Source organism: Anas platyrhynchos, chromosome 1, assembly GCF_047663525.1.
Source record: "Anas platyrhynchos isolate ZD024472 breed Pekin duck chromosome 1, IASCAAS_PekinDuck_T2T, whole genome shotgun sequence".
Classification (NCBI taxonomy): Eukaryota; Metazoa; Chordata; class Aves; order Anseriformes; family Anatidae; genus Anas; species Anas platyrhynchos.
The window spans coordinates 176,371,768-176,397,036 of NC_092587.1; the positions used below are offsets into that span (position 1 = coordinate 176,371,768).

Here is a 25,269-nt window from a genome sequence, read left to right on the forward strand (position 1 = left end):
CTCAGTTCCCAGTCCCAGAAACGGACATATTTGGCCAAAATTAAGTGTCACGCATCCCTGGTGAGGCAGACAAAGTGATTTACATCCTGACCTGGCTTACTGCATCCAAGTGTACAGACAGGCACAGACAAGACAGGAGGCAGCTCTGATCTACATGTAGCACTGCTCTTCTCAAGCTAAAGATACATATTCCAGAAGGGACCTGTTGTATGTCTGGCTCATGGCTTGCATCCGTGGGGCACCCACACACATAAAAATGATCTTTTTCTACCTCACAGGAACAATACAGTTTAATTTATCCCACCTAACTGGAGTTCTGCTGCTGACAGTGAGGTCTCATAACTTCTGGACTAGTCTGTGAAACAATGCTGGTTTCAAAATATTATTTTTCTTATTGTTAGAGTGAGTGATTTCCTGACACGTTCTCCCAAACTAAAAGTGAAATAACAAAATCAAACAAGAACAACCTCTAGAAATCAATTTATGGAGTCAGGCAGAGTGTAAATAAGCAAATACCTGATGGGAAAGCTTCACTTCACTAATATTAGCTGAGCGTATGAACTGAACAGACTACATGATTTTCTGCCTAATTAACGTAACTTCAAAATCTTTCTTCAGTCAGAAGGTCCTAGTCCATGGTGTTCTTTGGCAGAACCTCAAGATATCCTGCTTGAACGGAGAAACAAAAACAAACATTCTTCTCAAATGACCTGGCCCCTGGTCTTGACTCAGCATGAAGATCGATGGTTTAGTTGTCCATTTTCCCCAGAGTTTTGGCTTTCCACAAGGCTAAAATATAATGTAGATTATACACCTAGTACAAGAAGAGACTACTATGCAGTATGTAATATTAATTACAGGTGGTGTTTTCAGAACATAAAAAATAAATATATCCTCAGAAATCATTCCAGATATTTCTAAAAGGTTGCAAGGAATTCCATGGACTGGTAAAACAGAACTCATTTAAAAGAAAAGTCTTACCTGTCACAAGCTGTTGTCCAGCTAGTCCTACTGGAACCATCCCCAGGTTATTCATAGCTGTGGCCCAAGCTGTTGGATCAGTGACTGACATGTTCAGTTGCGTGGTATCTATAGCTATACTTCCCAAACCATCAGCTGCTGCAGGAGAAGAAATACATTTTAAGTAGGAAAGTTAACTTCCCAGCTTTATTAACTAGAACTGTCAGTGAAAATGAGGTATCACAACCACTGTTCTGTTTCTTAATTATGTTTCACCTTTCAGACAACTGGTAATAGTGGTTGGTACTGTATAGCAAAGATGAAGATATTGGAAATATTCAGCAGACATAAAATGAAACATGAACAATTCAAGCTGATTATATGGTGAACTTTTTCACCACGAGGAGGAGTTGAGCAGTGGAACAGGCTGTACAGTCACCAACCGTGGCAGTTTTCAAGACTGAACTTGATAAAGTCCTGAGCAACTGGTCTGACCCTATGTCTGGCACTGCTTTGAGCAGGAGATTGGACTGAAGACCTCCTGAGATCCCTGCCAACCTGATTGAATCATCTTGTAGTCCTCTGATATAATTTAATTGTATATAATCTATGATGGACTGTAAGAAAGCTGTGAGAACCAAACACATCCAAAGCAAAAACCCGCTTCCCATGACATGCAATTTTTTATAGAGGATTTAAAATATGTTAGCTCCTAACTAAAAAGAGGTCAAAACCAGTTGTTTTTGCTATGCAAAACACCAAGTTTTGTTCTGAAAACAAAAGAGAGTTATGATTAATATGGTCAAAAATGACTGAGCCCAGGTATGGATTCCTGGATTGGGGAAGGAAGAGTATGTTAGATAGCTAAGGGATGGTACCCTCCTGATGCTGAATCCCAAAACACAAGGTGTGATTGCTTATTTGTGCATCCATCCCATCACAGCCGAAACCATCTCCTAGCTATTTCCTTGCAACCTGTGCAGACCTGAGATATTTACCGGCAGCCATTGCTTTTTCACCAGTTCCTTTTGCTTCTGTTAGACTTCTTCAGCAAGAAATAATTAGCTACTGTATTAGCAGCATCTTGAGATGGGATGTCACTGAACGCAGGGCCCACACACAGCTCATTAGGCTCTGAAAGAGAAAAAAAATGAAATCATCCATCTCGTACCACAGTCAGAATATAGTTGCAAAACGATGGACCACTCTGGGAAGCCACTTGAATGATACTTGTGTCCACTCACACTGGACCACCATCCACAGCCTCCTAGCACCATTTCAGTGAAGATTTTCAATGAACACTCATCCTAGCCCACTAAACAAACATTGCCATGTAGGAACTGTCAGACAGCTTGCCTCCGACTGAAAAGCCTCACAAATTAGGCCTTATCAGTAGCTACACAGCCTCCTCAGTATGAAGGCATTGGCTGAGAAAGCTCATTCTAAGGGCTGAATATGATTTTTTTTTAAACTGTTAACAATTAACTGATGTTGCAAGTTTCAGGAAATAGTCTCCCGTTATGAAATGAAAAGAAAAAAAAATAAGAAAAAAAAAAGCAATGAATTTTAGAAAGGAATGCGCAGAGGTGTGAAAATGTAAGAAAACCTAACAGAGCTGAGGATGATGCCTGCTCCTTAACCAACATGCTGTCTTTGCCTGAGAAAGGTTAGGTAGCTCGAAGTGAACGTGGAGCATCTGCTTCCAGCTAAAATGCACTGCTTTCATCAGATATCTGTCAGACCATGATTTTTACATAACAGTAACTTTTTGCTGTTGTTGTTAGAGAAGTTCACTGTGTCAGTGCATTGCTTATGGTAAAGGAGGCTGAAGAGAGGATGAGGTGTGACCAAAAGCTGTGAGCTGACAGCACCCACAGCAGAGGGAGAAAACACTGAGAATCATGTGAATCACTGAATGGTTTGGGTTGGAAATGACCCTAAAGACCATCTAATTCCATCCCCCCCTCTGTAGGCAGGGACACCTCCACCAAACCAGGTTACTCCAAGCCCCATCCAGCCTGGCCTTGAACACCTCCAGGGATGGGGCATCCACAGCTTCTGTGGGCAACCTGTGCCAGTGCCTCATCACCCTCTGAGTGAAGAATTTCTTCCCTGTATCTAATCTAAACCTATCCTCTTTTAGTTTAAAGCCATTACCCCTTGTCCAGTCACTACTCTCCCTGAGGAAGAGTCCCTCCCCATCTTTCCTGTAGGCTAGGAGAGGCTGAGATGAACACAAACATATACCCATGTTAGATATGTGCATTAGCTACATGTAACTGTTGGCAAAATTAGGGCTGCATACTTTTTTTTTTTTTTTTTTTTTTTTTTTTTTCTGGCTGTCCAGAAGAACCAAAGGGGTCTGATCTGCAGTCTTTGGTACCAGTAGGGAGATAACCCAACCTCTGACAGTGTGCTTCCAAGCTTTATGGGGGAGTCATGAATGCCAAGCAGGTGCCTGTTGGTGACTCGCTCAGCCCTAAAGACACTTTCACTGTCTTTTTAAAAAGTACTTGAAAGATCTTAATTATCAGGTTTCCAACATGCAAACCCTAAGAATTCATCTTTAGAAAAGAAACAATTAAAGTGATTATGCTGTATTTTAGCTGTATTTGAGCACCTCCCACACTTTTCTTTTTACATATGATGTGCATAAAGTACAAGCTAAAAAGTTTTATAGTTCTTTGACACTGTACAGATCACTTCATAGGGACATGATCAAATTAATAGCTGTAAAAGCAAAGAAAGAGTTGGGATCAGACATTACTTTACTTTTTTTTTTTTTTTTTTGTATGTTGTAATTCTCAAATAACCAGCACACTAGGTTAAAAAGTATTTTGCTCATATCTACAGTGGGTCTATTTAAAAGTCAATATTTATCAACTCTTAATATTCAAATTTGCAATTCCAATTCCTATTTGATCTCCACTATTCATTATACAAAACATAAAATAATTTTATGATAAAATTAGCTGCTAAATAACATCTATAAATACCAAAAAACATTGAACAAAAGTCCTCTGCAGGGAACACGATTAACTTATGTTAATCTTGGCAAGCCACCCGAGATTTATGTCATGTTTTTAAAACTGGGTGTCTCTTATTCAGCTCCTTAAATTGATACTTAGCTCTTTCTACTCAAGCTATAAACTTTTGACCACAAACATCTACTTTGAGGTTAAGGCTGACTGAATAATTGCTTGTCAATAAGATATTTCTCACTCTGTACATCCTCTTTCCTCTTTATGAATCATTTGCAAATCAATCTGATTCACATACACATGCTGAACAAACCAGATGAGGGTGGTTCACCTGCCACCCATAGATCCATATCCCCCTCTGGCATGGATCTGGGTGTCCTATTGCCTTTCTCCTGTGACCAGGAGCCTTCTTGCCTTGGTGCAGGAAGGAACATCTCAAAACTGCAGTGAAATAGTGATGAAAATCCTCCCCACACCTTGTTGTGGGCTAGTTGCTTATTTCCATCATGTAACCCCCGACTGCTGGGAATAGAGCAGGTACTTCCCCATGGTGTCAGAAGACCTGCACAGATATCTTGGACCAGCATGGATTATGGGATAAGGGGCAAAAAATGGGATGCTGGATTGTTTCTGGATATTTAACTGCTGCATGATGTGTGTGTTGGGTGATATTACAAGGTCTGCTGCCAAACTTCATGCTCTCTTCCCCCCAGCCCAAACTGCAGCTGTATTAGCTCTGCCAGAAATGGGAATTGGTCCATAAAGACTCAGACCTTAGGCTAAACAAACACACCTCAGTCTACTGAGAACTAATATGTGACCTCTTTTGCATTTGCTTTTTACCAGGTTTTCCATCTATTTCAAATTTTAGTATATTTCCATAAATTAGCCACAAGCATTTGTTAAAGTCCTTGCAGAGGACGAAAGAAAATACCACCATGAATATAGGATTATTTGTGAATCCCCTATTGGACTATGCCACCATTGCTGCCCAGTGTGCCACGAAAGTTTTGCTGAAAACACACTCTCATTAACCCACACTGGCTCTTGGCAGTTTTGCTTTCTCTCTAGCCATCAAGGCTGCTGCTTGATCAGCAGGACCTGGATGCAGTGCAGGCTGAACCAAGGGAAAAAGCACAAAGAGCACGCAAGGAGCCTAAAGTGGAACTAGTCCTATCTAACCAAGAACTGCTGCAGGCTATTTTGTCAGTGGAAGAGAGCTGAATAACAAGCATAAAGGCACCTATGAACACTGAATAATTTGCAGCAAGCTGCAGGCAGAACTAATGCTACCTCCTGAAGGACACAGACTGTAGAAACTAGCTCTCTTAAAAAGAAAAATACTAATTGTGAAGATCCCTTCTGCTGACAACTCAAAGATTACATTGATAGAGAGCAGCATAATGTGGCTAAAATAATCTCACAGGAACTTTACACATAATTGAGACTCAACCTTTAGTTTTCATCAAGAAACTTCTGAAAATTCAAACGGGGAGGTTTCATTAATTCTTAAAATAAAATCAGCTTTGGGCAAATTTCAGCATTTCTTTGTATAGCTCAGATACTGCACTATTATATTCTTCATGACACTGGAAACAAAACAAGCTAGAGAAACAAATAAACCCTCACTCTAGGTCATATAAAAGACAAGTGATGTGTGATGAGAAATATGTCTGATAGTAAAGATTCTTGCTTTCTTAAAAATAAAAGGAATCACTGTGATACTCGTTAAATGTCCAAGAGAGTGAAAGCGTATGCAGGCACCCTGTGCATAATGAGCAGGTATTAATCAACACCATCTCACTGACATCACACCTTTAGATAGCTCTTCTGATCTATAAATCATTAGTACTCCTCTGGGCATTAATGACCTGAAGATATATGTAAAAGAAATCTGCGTACATAAACACTTGTGCGTGGGAGTAGCTTTACTCTGGGGGGGGGGGGGGGGGGGGGGAGTAACTTGAGAAGCAGATAAAGCCATAATCCTGATCTACGGGAGAAAATGTGTAAAGTCTTCTGGGTGCTGATGGTTCTGGAGGATTTGGGGGAGCAGGGGTATTAATAAAAACTTCATTTCTTTAGAGCTGCTGATTAACAAATTTCTAACACGAAACACTGTAAAGCAATTCCCCGGGACATTTTTGTGGCCTCACTTTCTGCAGACACAATGCAAGTACCAATCCTTGCATGGTAGATTGTGCGAGACATTTAGACTTCCCTCAGACAGGTTGTCAGAAAGATAAAGCACCCTCAAGTCCATACCAATGAGCACTTCTCAGTCAAAGCAGTCATAGCAGATTGCACTTAGCACGCATATTTTATACCAGGCAATTAAATGCAGTTACCCAAATGAATACAGAAGTCGGTTATATATTGTGCATCAATTATCACAGGCAATGAATGCTGTGAGACAAAGAAATTAACACAACATAAAACTAATTCAATAACACAGCAGATTGCTAAGTTAAAATCCTACCCTTTAGATATCTATAACACCACAGACAGTGAATTACGACATGGAGTGAAGCTGATTAAATGCACCATGGTAATGAGGCTCTGTGGAGTGCTGGGTCAGCAGCCAGCCCCAGGATGAGTGGAGGAGGTTCTCTGCCTGGCTCTGACACTGACCTGCTCCGTGACCTCAAGTCATTTCACCTCTCTGTCTCATTTTAGTGACCACTAAATCCTTCAAGGAAAAGACTGATGCCATCAATCTTTTGAAACCTGGGTCTAAAAGTTGCAAAGCCATTAGATAGTATTGGTGTCAATTCTCACGACAATGCAGGTGGCTGGAGCGATGTGGCATCGTGTTACACCTAGGAGAGTTTTTCAGTTCTTACTGGAACAGCATGTGTGAAGCATTTGTTATTGCTCACTGTGATTCATAGGATGGCGGTCATTAGGTTGGTCACACTCCACCTGACCTGCCAAAGCACAGGTCATTTACCAGGCTACCTCCTGCTGTCTTCTAAAATGCATCAAGTGTTTTGTACTGGGTCTTCCCAGTGTTTCTATTTTTAGAGATGTTGACAGGACTCTCAATAAAGAAAGAAGAAAAAGAAAGGAGAGAGAGAATAAAGATTTTATGAGAATCACTACCCATGTCTTCCTGACCATCTCTGGATAAAGAAGAAAGCTGTGGGTAGTAACAATGAACATGATGTGTTTTTACCATGGCCATCCTGCCTGGAGCATGTAAAATGAAAGAACACCTCCAATGTAACACTGAAGATGGCTTTTACCTACTAATGTTGCATATGCAGCGTATGAAAATGAGGCATTGTCATATTTTTGCATGGTTAACGGCATGTTAACAGCTAAAAAAAAAATCACCTAAATTATGAAATTCAAAAGAAATTGAAGAAATTGAAGAAATTGAACTTTTCAAAAAACAATTTGGAAAAAAAAATGTTTACAAATTCAATAAATAAAATACAGGAGGTACCAAAGCATTTTAGAAAACATCTTATTTTCTGGGATGGGACCCTAGGTTAGGTATCTATCATATGCGTTGGTCTTTTGCAGCTCTACTGGAGAGAGGTTAGATGCTTTCCAGGGTCTTCAGAGAGTCACCCTATTTGTCTGGCTCTGTCTGTCAGACTCCCGCTTACCAGATGCCTTTGAAAGAAAAGATTGATTTTGAAGGAATTGGCACTTTCCTTAACAAAACAGCTTTATTAGGCAAATATACAGTGAAAATAAGAAGGGTCTTACCCTTAGTGCTCTGGTTATGTGTTCACTTTCATAATTATTCTGATTTTTTGTATTTTGAATTAATTATAACACTTATGCTCATTCTAGACTGTGCCTAGAATGTGTGTAGAAAAACAACATTGTCATCTTATAAACTCATAAAACATAGGCTGTAGCATTAAGAGATTTAATTTTTCACTACGCACACAGAAAAGTATGTTTCTACATATTTACAAAGGATCCTCTCCACCAATTTTTGCTGAAAAACAGTTAACGAGTAAATCACGGCCGTACTGATAGGACTAAGACAACTTAGAGAAAACCACAATATATTTACAGTTTCCTTTTAAATTTAACAAAGCCAATTTGCACAAAATACATTTTCTGGAAGAACAGTTCATTTGAGATGCTGCATTACTAAAATCCTCTGCCCCAGCAATTTTTGAAGATAATACGGAGAACACACAAAGACCAGATTTCCCTCCAAAAGCAGAACATTGGGAGATTTCAGTGTGAAAAAAAAAATAAAACAAAAGTCTTCAAGATAAACAGGTGTGCTTGCGATGCTCTTTGTAAGGTCACCCCATAATATTTCATGCTAAATCCCGATCTCCTCTGGCATTGAAGAGTAAAGACTTAACAGGTTACAAATGTGCCTTTTCTTTTGTGTGTATTTTAGCAGCTGCAGTCTGACTATGCTGAAGTCTATAAATAACAGAATCTGGAGGCACATTAAGCAAAACATTACAGAAGTCCAGCTTAGTGATAAAAAAAGCATATGCAGTACCAAAATCATCTGGAAGACAAAAAAAAAAAAAAAAAAAAAGCAACTTTGCCAGTTTGCGATGCAGTGTAGTCATGATAAAAACAACCCTGATTATTACTTGAACAAAAAACACCATTGTGTATGGTGATTGCGTCTCCATTTTTCCCTCTTTCAAGATGACTTGAAATTTTGAATCACTTGCTTCCCATTTAAGGAGCCTGTAGTCTCTTAAACCAACCCTTTCTTCACATTTCTGCTTATTAAGAATTTATATGGGGCAAATAAAGAACGATTCTAAAACCTTTTAATTACTAACAGCAGTATTTTAAGACTAGTCCTTGTGTCATGCTCTTTTCTGCTGAAAGCCACCGGCTACTTTAGAAATGTGACATTCCCACATCAGTGCATTTCAGACAGAAGAGAAGGCACCCAAAGCACGTCTTGAGCAAACAGACTTCAGCAACTTCACTGGAAGGCTGAATACTGAAATGCTCCCACGAGAGGTGCTGGAATGCCTCCTTGATGCCATACGTCACCTGGGGCAGTCATTATATGCGAGCTATACATGCTATTTCTTATCTCTGCTGGCTTGAGGGAACACCTACATAAATGCATCACACATCACACCCTCTCCTACTCTGCTGCGCAACACCCCATACCTTGTGTTTACTAGAGCTACTTCAGGCAACTGAAATACAAAGGGGGTTGTTTTTCTAAAAGAGAAATACAGACAAAAGAGAAAAAAAAAAAAGAAAAAAAAGACCAAAGCAAGCTGGGACACACTCCCAGAAAAAGCATTTTAGCTTCCTGGCTAACCTGAAGCAAAATCACTCCCATGCCACCACCTGAAAAAATGCGGTTTGATGGGTAAGCCCTGCCTGTGGCAGACCCCTAGGGACAGTATCATGCAGTCCATCAGAACGAGAGGGGGGAGCCTCATTACTGAATTTCCAAACGAACACACACTGCATTCTTCAAGGCCCAGAAGACCAGGAGACAGTTGAGTTTCACATTGCAACATTATGTATGGAAAATCTATTTTAAGTAACTTTTTAGAAGTTTCTAAAATGCATTCATTATCATTTTCTTTTCCTTCACAGCCTGTATAATTGAACTCCTGGAGTTAAAGCAGCCTGTCTTTTCAGGCAGTTTCATGGGAAAAAAAAACACTTGTCAATCAAACTATTTTCATATTTTTAAAATACACTTTTATCATTGGACAAAATTGGGACAATAGATGACATCTAAGTGTCCTTGCTTAAGTTCCCAGGTGACCTGCAGAACACTATTTCGTGGGGTAATGAAGTGATCTAAAATCATATAGAACAAAATTTTACGCAAGACCACCACGTATTTTCTCAGTGAGAGTTCAGGTGAAAAACCTGAAGAGAGATTTACATTTGTTTTGTTTTAATTCAAGGTTTCTGGTGAAAAATTCTTCTTATGAGAAAAAATCAATATCTCTTCTATCAACCTGCATCTCTTCTCTCTCCAAAAGCTGCCATCACCTCTTAGCTCATTACACTCAGGATCTTTTTTTCCCAACTATAAGCTCTGAATTGGTACTGTACTCTCTGGTCTCATTTATCTTGTATTCCTTCCATTCCTCTTAGTGTATTGCCTCTTCTTCTCCATTTACCTCACAATTTTGCTCTGTGCTTTTCGATTTTTTGTTTGTTTGTTTGTTTGTTTTCCATCCATTGACTACATGCTTCCCCTTACAGTAAAGGCGCATCTCTTGCCTGACTCTGCCACAGGCCATTCCCTCATCCAAATATCTCTTCACTACCAAGAATCAGTACTCTGGTACACTGTGCTGTTTCATTAAGAGAAGAAAGGATTCATCTCATCCAGTGCGAGACCTATGCCTCAGGCTTAGGCCTGAGCTTTCCCACTGCCAAAACTGCCAATGGGGAGAATGAGGTACTTCAGATGGCCTGTTTCAGACACCTACCTGATAAGGCAATGAAACAAGACTCAGAGATGAGCTGGGTCAAGCAAATTGTGCCTCTTGAGCCCAGCCACCACTAAGCTACCTGCTGTATGAATCCCAATACACCGCTCTATCCCAAGGGACTCGGCTCCCAGTCCTGTCCTTTGCCTGCCTGGAAACTCCAGCACAGCAAAGCTCAGAACAGAAATGACTACAGCTTTCTGTAACGCAAGAGACTGTCCCCAGATATAGACACAAATGTATATTTAGAGAGATGGCTTGTTTTCTGATTTTTTTTTTCCTGCCCATCCCCAGTGAATATGCCAACATATGACTATTAGTGTTTGACAACGGGAGCTGCCCACTCACACACATTTCCTACAACTGTATTGCCCTACATCTGCCTGTTCTTTGGAGAGGAAACTCGTTCTGGCCCTTTTCTTCTCACTTCCAAATGAATCGTTTCTCCTCAGCCCTGTTTCTTTCCCAGAAAACTTAACTCCTTTGCTCCTTGCAGCTCCCTTCTTAAAGATTAGTGAACCACTCAGCTACAAACCCCACTCAGCCACCATGGTTTCCCTCTTTCTTCCCATCAGCTTTGACCAGGTAGTAAATGGCTCTCTTTATCCTTTGTGCCATGCTTGAAGGCAGTACCTTCTTTGATTAGAAGGTGAGGAGAGCTACATGGAGTTTCCCTCTGTTCTTTTGCTTCTCCCGGTCTGGTTGTTGTGGGTAAATGGGGGGAACTGAGGAGGTTTTACATTTTTTAGAAAACGGAGCAGAGCTTCCAGGCTCTTTGTTCTCCCTCATACCCGATGGCTTTCAGCAGAGGCTGAATTACATTGTGAAGTGGAGCCAAGAATTTTCTACCTGTTTTCTAAATAGTTGCATGTGGGATCATGAAGCAGTTACTGTAGGACTGCAAACAGGAATATCACATACTCTGCATGTGTGCTCTTCTCCACAGTTCACTTGTACACCTTCTTTCTCTTTCATTGGAGTTGGACTTGATGATCCTGGTGTGTCCTTCGAACTCAGGATAGTCTATGATTCTATGATTCACCTCCACAGAGGGAGAGGCAATCCCATATTTAATATGAGGCCTTATCAGGAGACCATCAGAGACTGTGCATCATCTGTTATCAGGCAACAAAAAACACTTTGGGTCTACTGCTTTATAACTGGCTGCCCCGGGGCTGGAACAAATGGTGTTCCAGCTGCAGTTCGTGGTGGTTATGATGGTGCTAAAAGCCTTCACTCTCTCCATCTTGTCCTGCTGTACAATTACTGGCTAACACCTCATCCACCCCAGGAGGGCTAAAACCAACTGGAGATCCAGTGCTCCTTGTGCTGTAATTGGGCTGGTGCTTGCTTCATCCAGGAGCTCCCCGGGCAGGGATGTCAGCGAGCCAGTGATGCTCCAAGAATCATGGGCAGGTCCACCCTCCTGCCAGGCTTTTGCACTCATACAGCTGGATCTTCTGCCCTTTGAGACTTTTAAGATGCTACTGTGACATAATATTAGGAACACTAGTAACGACAGCATCCCCCTCTCTTCTCATGCAGGTCCTTCACCCCTTTCACATAGCTAACAATGCTTTCAACCATCCTTTCCTGGAGTATTGTGCATTTGTTTGTCTTGTCTTATTTGAATTATGAGCTCTTCAGGGCAGAGAATTTGCCTTTATCTACGTTGGCAGAGTACAATGTAAATTTACTGCACTACATAAATATTTTCTAATAACAGGGGCAATAACAAGAATAATGTATTTACTTTACTGTAATAAAGTATTTTCAGGCTTCAAGATACAAACAGGAACAACCCAAAGTCAACAACAGGACCAAAAGGTTTCCAGAACCTTTAACTGTGAAGCAGAAGCCGTGAAGTCACTGTGTGAAACTTTGGTAAATTAGTTACTTATATTCATAAATAGCATTTGTTACTGCTGTAAAAATCATTGCACACTGACCCTCTGGAAAACATAAAGCAGAATGCAACCAGTGTAAACCAGCAGAGCACTGCTTAACATGTATTATGAGGGTCACAAATGGCCTACTAGTTACTTTTTAAACAAATGTAATGTTAATACTTTCACTGCAACATTATGAATAAAGCATTTGGCCTGTAGCTATGAATATAGTTACTGATAGCTTTGGACTTGTTTGCTTATATTGTCATCCAGCAAACTTCTGTACTATGTTCTCCCGGGACCAAGTCTTGACTTCACCCCTTGAACATTCAGAGGACAGAGGTACTAGCCCAGAAGACCCAGAGGTGCAGCAGTCTTCCCCAGCTCCCCCAGCACAGCTGGATAGCCATCACTTGGTATCATAACTACAGCACCAATTATAGAATCACAGAATCGTTTGCGTTGGGAAAGACCTGTAAGATCGTCACATACAACTGTCTACCACTAAACCATGTCCCTAAGCATCACATCTACATGTCTTCTGAATACCTCCAGGGATGGTGACTCAACCGCTTCCTTGGGCAGCCTGTTACAATGCTCCACAAGCCGTTCAGTAAAGAAATTTTTCCTAATATCCGATCTAAACCTCCCCTGGTGCAATTTGAAGCCATTTCTTCTTGTTCTATCACTTGCTGCTTGGGAAATGAGCTTTTCTGGCACACAGGAGGTACCAGGGTCACTGTCCACACCTTTTTGACACAATCTCTGCTCACTTGGTTTAGTTTGGTTTAAGCTAGAAGGCATCAAATTATTCAAAAAAATTGTGATGATGTAGGGGATTAAACCAATAGAAGTATGAACTGCCCTTGTTTGTCCAGGTGACACTGCAGGAGTGCAAAACAGAAGCATGCAGAGACAAGACCCAGTCCTTTGAATTTACAGTCTTGATAGACAATGTTTGGTGAGACGAGTGAATTTCTGTCTGAAATATATAGTTTAATTTAGTAGTGCCTGGGTGACACTAGTGGCCTCTGATATATAAGCAGTCAGGTGAAATGACCTCTGTGTACCTTCTTGCTTGAAGCTCAGAGGAACGGCAAGTAGAGCAGTTTAAACGGGTCCCATTTATTATTCTTTTAATTGCCTGCTAATATTTCTTTCAGTGGGAAAGACTAATAGACCCTTCTATCTCTAAATGTCTTCTAAACTACCTGAAATTGCAGTTCAACCAAAACAAATAAGGGGTCTTCTGTCCATTAGAAATAGAAAAGCAACTGGATGGGGATCCAGGAGATTCCTGTTCCTCAAATAGCTCTGCAATAGACCTTGGGCAAGTCATTTAAACTGCCTGTACCTTGATCCCCACCCATGAAATGGGGTGATAATATTTTTTTTTTTATCCTGCACTTCATTAATCTTGCCTAGTCAGGCTGTTCTCTGCTTATAGGGTATGTTCAGCATGACAGGACCATGACCTGTGCCTGCAGATAAAGCAAGCTTGCATTAGGTCAAGAAATATATATATATATAATATTATATAATATATTATATATAGTATTATATATATATATAATTTTACCAAAGCAGAGTAGAACAAACAAACAAAAAAAAAAGACAATGATCATATTTTTTTCAGGGAATCACTGTCTATCTTAATGTGGAGAAAATGGCAAGTTTCCTTTAAAAGGACTTGCAATGAAATTCACACTCTGTCAGGTGTAAATTACAGCCTGTATCTCATCTTGTTCTATCTACAGCTCCTTTCTTAGTCATGCATAGCGGCAGTGTACAAAAATATTTCCTGAGTGTGATCAAGCGAGTATGGGCACATAAGATGCAAACAAAATATGAGAGTTTTTAAAAAAATTGTTTACTGGTATCTTAAAAGAAAACTGAAAGTTTGTAATCATGTCATTTCTCAATCAGGGAACTGATTTACAGTAAAGATGCTTAGGAACACAATTCAAATAAATTATACAAATATTTTCTTTAGGAAGTTACAGGGAACAGAGGTAGCTAAAAAGAGATGAAGAAAAAATATATATCCTAAGAACATGATTATATTCTGTAATCACAGATATAGTAGATCACTTAAATTAAGTCCTTATCATAATAGAGCTGCTCAGTGGAGTAGCATGAGATATGCTTTTCATATTTTTTTCCCCACTGTTTTTACACGAAACCTTCTGATTGCATACACTTGATGACACCTAATAGATAATTGCAGGCAAATACCTATACACCATACTAAACTCTGCAGAAACCCAATTTCATTTGTGCTCCTCTTTGAAATGGTGATTTCCTCCCCAGGTCCCATAAGCTAACGACATTGTGAAACGCATCAATGACACACAGTGAAGCATCATCACCAGGTTTGCAAAGAGTCACCAGATGGAGCTGTAGCACATTGATGTGTTAATGTATATTTCAGGGTACAAGCAAGATTTCAGTCTTCGTAGAAATGCAAAGCTGTTAACTAGTAGAAATACAATGTTGTTACTCTTCTTTAGGACAGCTGTGGCTAGTGGCAAGGGGCCAGCAAATTCAGTTTAATTATGCACCCAGGAACACCTGAGCTAGGAAATTCTCTTTAAGTTGGAAATTTCCCTTTTTTTTTTTTCAGGAATAGTTTAAAAAGTCTTCATTGTTAAGCTATCTAGACCCATACTATATGTATCAGCTTTACTTCTGATTAATCCTCCAAATACTTACTAGTTTGTGAAGACTACAGCCCAGAGGAGAAGCAATAATTTTCTAGATGTTTATTGAAGCACTTCCTTGGGCCACTCAAATTAAAAATGTACTTGATAAGTGCATGAATAAAACAGATTCACATGGCTTCTCAGTGAGTGAAGAGATGCCATATCTGCTACAAGTGGCTATGAATTCTCTGAAGAGCCTGCAGACAAGGTGCCAGATTTTCCTCTCATCTTGGGCTCTCACCTTACACTTTCCAGGATAAGGTGATGAAGCTTTTACCCTTGCCTTCCTAGTAATCAACATCTGGGCCAGTAAATTAGGCTTAATTGGGGACTACGTATTTTTCTAAGGGGGCTTTAATGGTGAAAAGATTCCTGCTCCATCTCATCTCAGTTATACTAAGAATCACGTATGCAGATCCATCACTGAGAATGGCCTGGCCTCTGCTATCATTAATTGAAGCATATTAAGAGACTTGGCAGAAAAAAAAAATTATCCAAATTTGAAATGTCAAGAGACAGATCCATCTAGTTTCACATCCTGTTGTTATAATATACCTTAATTACAGTTAATTAGGAGATATTGTTCCTGGTGGAAGAGCATCTGAGGCAGCTTTTGTGGGTGATTAAACACTGAACAGAATCGGATGCATTTGTTGAATGCAGGATCTGTTTATTATGACTGTACAACTCTATCTAGAGTATCATTCCTGTTGCATAGCAAAACAAAAGAAAGTCACAGGCCAAAAATATTTCCCTTGCCTCATGATGCTTTAAAATTCCCCACTGGCTTCTTAAATTTTCTGCTGCTGGCCTCTTAGGACTCTAGTGCGTGATCCAACTCCCCCTGAAGTTAATCAGAGACTTCTCAGTTGCCTTCAGCTGAGCCACATCGGATCCTAAATGAACAGCAGGTAGAGGAGAGGGCTGTGGGAAAATTGCTATAGGAATGGACCTCTGAGGAAAAACAATGTGGTTAGATGCAATGTTAATGAGGGTTTTGATGCCATTTGTGAAAGAGCAATCTTTGATTTGTTGGAGGAATGTGATTAGCCAGAATCCTCTCCTTGTATAAAACACAAAAGGTGGAAATCCACTCTGAAGCCACAAGTTCAACTTCTGCTAGTGTCAATAAGGTTTATGCACACTCATCGATCTCTGACTGTATGTGACCCTGAAATATGTTTTGCTGGGCTGCCTATGATCATTGCTCATGCTTGGAACTGTCAGGATTGTATTTATAACTGAAAAGTAAGCAGTGCATATCTTCTTCCTGAAAAGTATCCAAATTAACATTTATGAAGCAATTTATTTATTTATTTATTTATTTGTTGTCAAAGAAAAAAGAAAAAGAAAAAAGAGTTACTTTATTGGCTAGATTACATTTAGGAGAAAAAGTCTTTTCTGCCATAAACTGCATGCATGCTGGATTCCTAAACACTCCTTTACTCTGAACTGCAACAATTTGATAAATCATTTGCTATTTACTCTTTAGTGCAACTAAATGCTTTGGGCAAAGAATATTATTTAAAAAAAAAAAAAAAAAGAAAAGAAAAACCACTCTTTTAATGCATTTTTCCATTCCCAGTGATGGATTTTATCTTTGATACACGATCCAGCTATTTAACTACCTCTCACCACTTCTCCCATGAATTGTTTATACAGCAACTTGGCAGCATAATTTGCATATCACAGGAAAGATCCCATTACATGTTCCCAGAGGTGCGGTTTCACCAGCTTTATCACTTTCTGCCACCTATGCATATCCCTGAAGCAGAGTGTCTGGTTAATCCAGAAAGGCATTTCTTGGCTGCCAATAGTAATTAAACATTAATGGTGCAGTTACAAATTTTTCAGTCACTCAAAACTTCTCCCCTCCATTGTCTTCCATAAATATAATACCTAAAGAAGATATTTATCTTTCCATGCAAATTTTCCTGCTGCAGGAAGATCACAGAGTGTTACCTTTGCTGTAATCTATGCAGCTGTTGTAGGCTTGACTTAAAATAATTAGACAAGGAACAAATACACAGAGAAAGAAGAGTTTAAAAGAAGGAAAACACGTAAGCAGTGTAACTCAATGCTCCAGAGAAAAGTCAGAGAAGACTTGGGGCTGGACACTGCATTTTGCTCTGCAGACTGCTCTTTAGTGACTGAAGGAGACAACAGCTGCTATACATGTATTCTTGGTCTTGAAAAGACCGTGTTTGGATATGCTCCAGATTATCCTTCATCCATTGGATCAAACATGACAAAAATGATAGTGACATAACTTCCATCAAGAGGAACTCTACTCCAAGAGCATTCCTAGCAATGTCAAAGCATTAAAGAAATTAAAGGGAAACAATATCCCAAGATGCAACACAGTAAAACACCAACATATTGCCCTGCAAAAGGCATTGTTATTTTCTTGGAAAAACTCACAGTGTCTTCCCTATAAACAAACTATCAGTCCTATGGCTTCAGATAGAGGCATCCAACATACATTTGGGGGAACAAACACTGCAGGTACCAAATCTTGCTACCTCTGATCATCCCTTTGCAAATCCATCTTACAGTGAGAGACTACACACATGAAATTTCAGAAATGAAAACTCAGTTTGGGTGAAATTTGGAGTCTGAGGTGTAGTGTAGACTTACTACAAAAACCCACTTCCTTAGAAAGTACCCCATGAAATAGTAGTAACACCCATCAGTTGCAGACAGTGCAATAAGAACTACCCCAGTGCCTTTCTGTCTAGCAGAATAACAAAACCACAATGTTCCTAATGTTGCAGAAGGTTGGAAAATGGGAAACGGCTTGATTCACTGACAAAACTAAGGGGGTACTGAGTCAGCAGCCTTCAAGTCACGAAGCCAACCTCAGTGAACAGTGATTGAAACTTGCTATCCTCCCACAGCCTGAGACCGCGTTATTTAGCGCAATAGCTGGCAGGCACAGCGACGGAGCAAAAGGCAGATTAAGCACAGCTGTCCCATAAGGTCCAGGGATAGCCTGGTTGGCAGTAAGGAAAATCGGAGCTGCTCCTGCCTGTTGAGAACGGAGTGTTTAGTTTTCAAGCCTGTCAGCATGATCCCTTTTGAACACATTGTGTTTACTGACATGCCACCCTGACGTTCTGGTTTAGTAGTACAAAAAAAAAAAAAAAAAAAAAAAAGAAACACCAACCAACCAACCAAAAACAAAAACAAAAAGCAAAAAGTAAGGTTATAAAATCAAACATGATGTTTTCTGCATGTTAAAAGGAGAATTGCTCCCACGGAGACCTGGAAGCTCAAAACACTGCAGCGCTGCGCCAGTACACGAAAACCAAAAAATGGAACTGACCTGGGCTTCATGGTTCAAGCGTGCAGTGGCAGGGATCCCGGTACTATATCCAAATTCAGCACTCGAATAAACACAGTTGTAGTTTCCCGAAGTGGATGCTTTTAATGCAATATGAAAAGGGTGAGAGAAAGGGCATACTCCCGAAGCCTATATTTCTTAGGTAGAAATAATTCTGCCTGGAGAAAGCCAGCTCGTGACTGTTCGCTATTAAGACTGTACGGTAGAGAGGGAACGTCTTTGAGTTCACATACTTAACACTCAGTGGTGTGTCTGCAGAGTGGCAGGAAATAAACAGCAATGAGGAGGGGTTAACCAGAGACCTGCTGGCTAAAATCTATATGCCTGGAAGCAGTAGGAGGAGGGCTGCAAGGTCAGGCATAGTTTAATTGTTTCTAATGCGGGAATCAGCCATGAAGCTACCAGGCACAAAGATGGCTATCACAACCTGTAGCCACCTTGTATCTCCCCCATAAACCCAAACCAGCAGTTGTGCATTTTGTGTCAGCCTTTCTGAACTGATCTAGAACATCCTCCCACACCCTGAATACAATGCCAGCACCTATACAGTAAGCAGAAGGACAGGGCAGAGAGAAAAAATAAGCCCCATATGCACGGTTTTCCACCAGAATAGCTAAAACCCTTCAATCTCACCCCAAGATGCTGTATTTTCCAAAAGATTTCCTGAGTCTCCTGGAGAAATACTACTGCTCTGCCATAATTACATTAAGAGAACATAAACGCAGGAGGTCAGGTACACTCAAATACAAATATCTCAGGCTAAGCCTGACATGAGATGGTAGAAAAATTCCTTTACCAGTGGTCTGCCTACCAAAATTTCCCCTTTCTTCATAGTCACCCAGACACAAAGGAAGAGAAATGCTGCTTGTAGCCAGCAGCAGAAGGTGGAGCAGAGGGGACATGGAGAAGAGCACAAGCCAACAAGCCACCAAGTCCTGATGTGGGGAGAGCCTGAGGGGAGGAGGGAGGGCAGTTTACCATTATGCCTGGAGATGTGCAGAGGAAGAAGGAGCAAAGTTATTCTTTAAAAGAGCTTGTTCAGCTGCAAGATGTAAAAGAAGGCAGCAGACAGTTTCTAGAAGATGTGTCCTAAGTTCTGACACTGGCAGAAATCAGATGTGGTTGGAGACAATTTGCTAGCAATTTTCTCAGTTTCCTCAGAGAAGAGAGCTGGGGTATTGTCCGCCAAAAACTCCACCCTGTAACAGAATTACTGGAGAACTGTACTGGGGAAACACACATCATAATGGGGAATCATAATGTAAAGCATAACATCACGTTACAGTTGCATACATTTGCATGCAGAGTATTTATAGATGCTAACCCAGGCAATTCCATATCTCTAGATATTTATTCTATTCTTGTAAAATAAAATGGCATTTTTCATCCCATTTTGACTGGAAGAGAGAATACATTTGGGTTATAAATTGTTTAGAATTACTTGTTAATGCTATTGGCTTTTCTGTATCTGCTTGTAGGAGGGACAGGAGGGAGACGGATAATGCTTTACACATAAAATCATAGAGGAGAAAACCAGAAAGAAAGCTTTGTTTTCAACATGTTTAAACTGTTCAAATGACAGGAATTGGTTGCCTTGGAAGCAGATCTGCAGCTGAATGAAACCTTTCACCTGTCCAACATATGAAATATTTATTATCTGAGGGTGACTAGAGATTCAATAAAGCCAGACGTACAATGCAGAAAGCAGACCCTGGCTCATCACCTCCATGAATTTCTCCAGTCCTGCGGCAGCCAGATTAGATTTATCCACAGAGAGAGGGAAGTGGCCTCAATCACAGTGAGTGAGTGTAAGGAGAAATAAAACAAGAGGAAGTAACATCTTAACTTTATATTCAATACAATCAGGTTCATGAAGCAAAATGCTGATGCTCCTCCTGTACTGTGTTTAGTAAGTCTGCAAACTGTTATAGCTTCCAATTAGAGAAGAGAGCTCACTCTCTCTTTGGATAATTACTTTTCCAATTAATTATTCTTGGCCACTTGTTTCCCCATAAAAATTGCCCAATGTTTTTGTCTTGCAGGAGTCTTTTTTTTTTTTTCCTCTTCTCTTTTGTGTGGGTTGGAATTAATTTATTATAGGGCTGAAACTTGGCAGAGATCCAGACACAACAATCTGAAAAATGTTCATACTAAAATTCAATGATGGGTTTCCTGGTTTATTTTATCTCAGAGCCTCCCTGAGAATTCGGTCCTACGAAACGGAGCACAGTTGATGCACAAGTGGGCATGTAATCCAGTTTACTTTATTTTTTTAGGGAAAAAAAAAAAGGCTTCTGACATTTCAGTTGCTACAGACACAGCCCTGACTATGAACAAAAGCCAGAACCATCATTTAAGAAAACAATGTTTTTGCATAGCTGCTTTCAGCAGAGAATCACACTTTACAAGAACCTTGACATTTTTGCCCTTTATTACGTTCTTTTTTTTTTTTTTCTCCCCTCAGAAAACCTGGATTTCCAAGGTCTTTGGCATCCTTAAAATGGCTAGATAGGTTTTATGCCTGCATTCAAGAGGTGTTTAGATTGTCTAATTAAGCTAAGAAGATAAAATAAAGATTGAAGTCCAAGGTCATCATCTCTTAAACTGTACCACAATAAAGTACAATATTTGTGCTAACTCAGTATATGGGTGTGTACATGGGTAAAGTGACTGAAAAGTTGTAGAGAGTTAGCACACAACACCAAAATATGATAGCTCTTTTCAGTTCATGCGGCTTCCTTATCACAGTCCACTTGGCAATTTCACGAAGATTTTAGCAGTAAATATTGGAGCAGATAGCATCACTTCCAGTCAGGGTTGCAGGCTCCTGGGTGCTGCACGGAAATGATCCTGCACTCACAATTAAGATGGAGGCGAAGTATGAACGAGATGGGGAGGTGGAGAGGGGAGAAAAAAAGACAAGAAAAAGCAATACAGTCCCTGAACGATGCCACTGTGCAAACCATCCTATCACAGCTAGAAACTGATGCAAGCACTGCTGGAAAATGGGGATGCCTGCCTTCACAGTGGCAAGTAACATCTATTTCTGGACTCTTTTCTCAGCACAACAGATTTTAAAAAAATACCTGGTCCTATGCTGCTCTGGCACTAATCCTGTGCCTCAACAGAGTGTGCTTCTGCTCCCGGGCAGCAGCACTGCCCGATCCCTCGCTGTCATACTTAGCTGTGCACTCAGGAGAGCTGGCTTTTCTAGACTCTGCCTGCATTTCCATTGCTTCTGCGCAAATTGCTTCCTCCACGTCTGTTACAGTAACTTCACCCTCTCGCAGAGTGCTGTGCTCACAAATTCTCGGCAAGTTTGCCAGAGAGAGGTTGCTAGGCTCCAAGTGCACCAAAAAGTGCAGAACGTGCCTTCTTCCCTGCCTTCCCATATGCCTGGAAGACCCCCCCCTCCTTTCCCACCGTGGTACATCAAGTACCTTCCCTTTCTTTCCGAAAGCTGAGAATCCATCTGTTCGGCAAAGCGCTCCATCTGTAACGACGACGAGTCCAGTGATGTGCTGCCAATATTTCAACAAAGGGCTCCTCTAAACCCGGCCCCCTGAGTCTGCAGCACAGCCCACGTCCCCGGGGTGGGGATGCTCGCAGACGGGAGGCGTGCGGGGCTGGCGGGCTCTATTCATTTGGTTTTCCCATTTCAACAAAATGCTTTCCCATATCCAAGGAAAGAGGCAGCAGCACTTGGCAAATGTGCTTCTGTTACGTGCCTCCTACCAGAAATAGTCATGCTTGGGTTCTGGAAAGAAAAAATATCCACTTTGTTGGGGGAGTTGTGGAGTGTCCACCTGGAAAAAAATGCAAGAGATGAAGATGGCAAGGATGGATTATGATCCCTTTCAGGGACCACTGGGGACTGTATCTATGTCAAGCAAATTAGGAAAAGGGCCCCGGTTACAAAGAAGGAAATGATGTTAGCTTTTCCAGCCAGTACAATGACAGCGAAGGGCCAAGCGCTGCAAACAAGACTGGTAATTTGGGGACAAATTTCCAGAAGAGAAATGTACAAGTGTGTTTGCCATTCACACTTTTGGATCAGGTCTGAACGCATATCATACACTGTTTGAGTGCATATATGTGTCTATGTATATACACACGTGCACACATATATGGGTATTAGACATGAGTTGCTTTTACAGATTTTGGCTGCTGCTTCTGCTTCACACTCTATTCAGTCTCAGGCATTTTAAACACGCAGGCTTGATAGTTTTCCATATGTGATTTAAACAGAAGTCGATGCACACAGGCCTGGGTGCTTTGGATGTGCTTTGGATCGCCTACTTCTTCTGTCACTGTTTATCAGCTGCACAGCGTTAGCTTTACAGCAAGTTGCAATCCCATCAGAAAGGCTGGCTCTTAAATTACGTTAAGCTCCCAAAGTTTTCAAAGGTGATACTCTAACACATTATTTGTGATCACACTCAGCAATTTTTAAAATCTTGATAAAAACAGGAGAACTCTTGGCATTCGAACACATAACCTATACTATTTCAACTCTTTCATCTTTATTATGTGCTTTTTAAATTGTACGTAGGAAAAGAAAAGCTTGGACTCAACAATTCAGCATATCCTTCATGAAAGCAGCTTGCATTAAGCAGTAGGTACTTCAAAGAACAAAAAGCACATTTAAAACAAATTAATTTTGTTCTTTTTGAACAATAAAAAACACACAATTCATGTCAGTGGTTGCTATCACATAGTTTAGCTTGATAGCACTAATTTATAATACATGTGCAAATTGCCATACTGGATAATCTCTATTTACATGTCAGGAAGCAATTTAAAAAAATATTTTCTGTTTTTGTCTACTTTAGCTGCCACGTAGACAGCAAAGCGTCAAGCCTCTCACCTAGAAATGCAGGCAGTGCTCATATGTCTGTCCTATAACGAGTTCTTTCGGAGAGAAATACCGATCCTTATCTAGCAAAGCAGAGCAGCACATTTTGGAGCTCACCCATGTATAGCACAACACTTTGGAGCGTGTTTATGTTTAAAGCATTTGTTGAATAGGCAGAGATTAAGCATGTGTCTGGTCAGTCTGTTGAGCTGGATCCTGTCTTAGGCTCCTGTGGAGGAATCGTTAAGTGAGGCAGGACATGTGAATGTTGAGCAGTTGGGAGACAATGGGCTGGTGAAGCACCGTACTCAACTCACATGAGCCTTGGCACGTACACCGCTGGCTGAGAGCCAATCAGGCTCAAGGACACGATGCCCTTGGGCCATCGGGAAAGTCCCTAAGGTGGGACAAGTAGCCAAAAGAAGGAGGACCAGACTGAAAAGCCCGGGAAGTGTTAACCAATCCTGAGCTTAGTTTCTGCAATATGTATGAGTTGATTATGTTCGAACTAGATAAAAGACGACTGAGCTATCCATTAAAGTTGAAGTTCACTGTTCACTCATATTGATGTGCTGGGTCTTCCTTCCGTCGGCAACAAATTGGCGCCCGAACAGGGACAAGTCTGAACAGGATTTGGACACTGCTGGCAGTGATCCAGGGCCACGGTTGGACGGAATAAAGGAGAAGCCGGTCCTGCAACGCAGCCCAGGAGGTGGAAGGGACAAGAATCCCCGCACCCGCGCCGGGAAGGTGCGCGCGAAGGTGAAAGGGAGTCCCCGCACCCGGGATGAGCCTATTTAGGGTCCCGCCGGAAAAGCGCCGCCGAGGTCTTTGCAAAGGCTGCAATCGACGTATATAAAGGTATGAAAAGATAAGCGGCGTATTATTTGCTCAAATGCTTTTTAGAAAAGCGGAGCATTTTAGATACAGATTGTAGAAAAAGATTTGCCAGGGTTATTAGTATATGGGCTAGCTAAAGGTTGTTTTACAAGTCCTGATACAGTTTTTGAACAAACAGAGTGACGTAAATTTGGAAATAAATTGTTTGATGATGTTAGGAACGATGTTAAGTTTACTGGGAGATTTGATGAGGCCATGGAGAATAGTGGCTAATGCATTAGCCACACATAAAGATGAACAAAGAGTTGCCGCTGCTGCAACAGAGTGGTCAGGACCACCAAGAAGGGTTAGTAATGTTAATCCACAGCAAATAAATATGGAAGGAACAGATTGCCCGTTGCCACCTTCCGTTAGAACTTCTACTATTACACAGGGGGCCTCGGGAATTTCGGGGGTGCCTGTGACAATGTCCTCTGTAGCAGAGGAGGAGCTTTCACTACCAACAGCTCCAACTGCTCCAATAGAAAGTGGGAAAGGAGCAAGTGAAAGGACCAGTGCTAACTCATTTCCATCAAATATAAATCCCTTCACAACGGGGGCGCAGGGAGGAGAAGGTCTGCAGCCATCGAAGGCCTTTGCTGTTACGCCCCCTGTTGACCTGAACGTGCCTTTTGACCCAGGCCCTATTGGCCTTGGAAAGGAGCGATGGAGGCAAATAGCAAATGAGGCACTGCGTGAAGGGAATTATAAAACGGCAGCACAGTTAACACAAGGTTTTCCGGTAGTATACTCGCCACCAGATGCACAGGGGAATGTGACCATTAATACGACAAATTTATACTGGAAACTATTAACTCAATTACGATCTACAGTAAATGATTCTGGTTTAAAGGGGGAACCTACTCGGCAAATGTTAGATTATATTTGGGGAACTAATATATTGCTCCCCGGGGACATACGTGGTATAATGAAGCTGATCCTAACACAACATCAACAGCTTCTTTTTAATGCGCATTGGCAAAGTGCTTGTCAAGAGGCAGTAGCTGTAATAAGGGCACCTGGAGATCCGTTGTATGGTGTCACGTTGGAGGAATTGATGGGACTCGGACCATATTATAGATTAGAGACACAAGCATTGCTGGGTCCAGACAAAGCTAAAGAATCAATGAGATTGGCTCGAAGAGCCTTGGACCAAATTAGAGAGCCAGGGGGGATACCATCCTATATGGGCATCAGGCAAGGAAGGGAGGAACCATTTGGGTTGTTTATTGATCGAGTAGCAA

General features: G+C 41.0%; 1 protein-coding gene across 8 annotated transcripts in view; it reads right to left on the reverse strand.

Annotated features, from left to right (window-relative positions):
- The window catches only part of ENOX1 (ecto-NOX disulfide-thiol exchanger 1), a 365,235-nt gene that overhangs the window by 135,355 nt on the left and 204,611 nt on the right, over nt 1-25,269 (reverse strand). For 7 of the 8 annotated variants that reach the window (XM_027472220.3, XM_027472192.3, XM_027472199.3 and 4 more), the window contains 2 exons: nt 1,959-2,094; nt 982-1,119 (listed from right to left, as the gene is read on the reverse strand). In XM_027472220.3, coding sequence (XP_027328021.1) covers nt 982-1,119; nt 1,959-1,968 — 148 coding nt within the window. In that variant the 5' untranslated portion in view covers nt 1,969-2,094. The remainder of the gene's footprint in view (nt 1-981; nt 1,120-1,958; nt 2,095-25,269) is intronic. The other variant, XM_038173160.2, reaches the window with a different exon arrangement.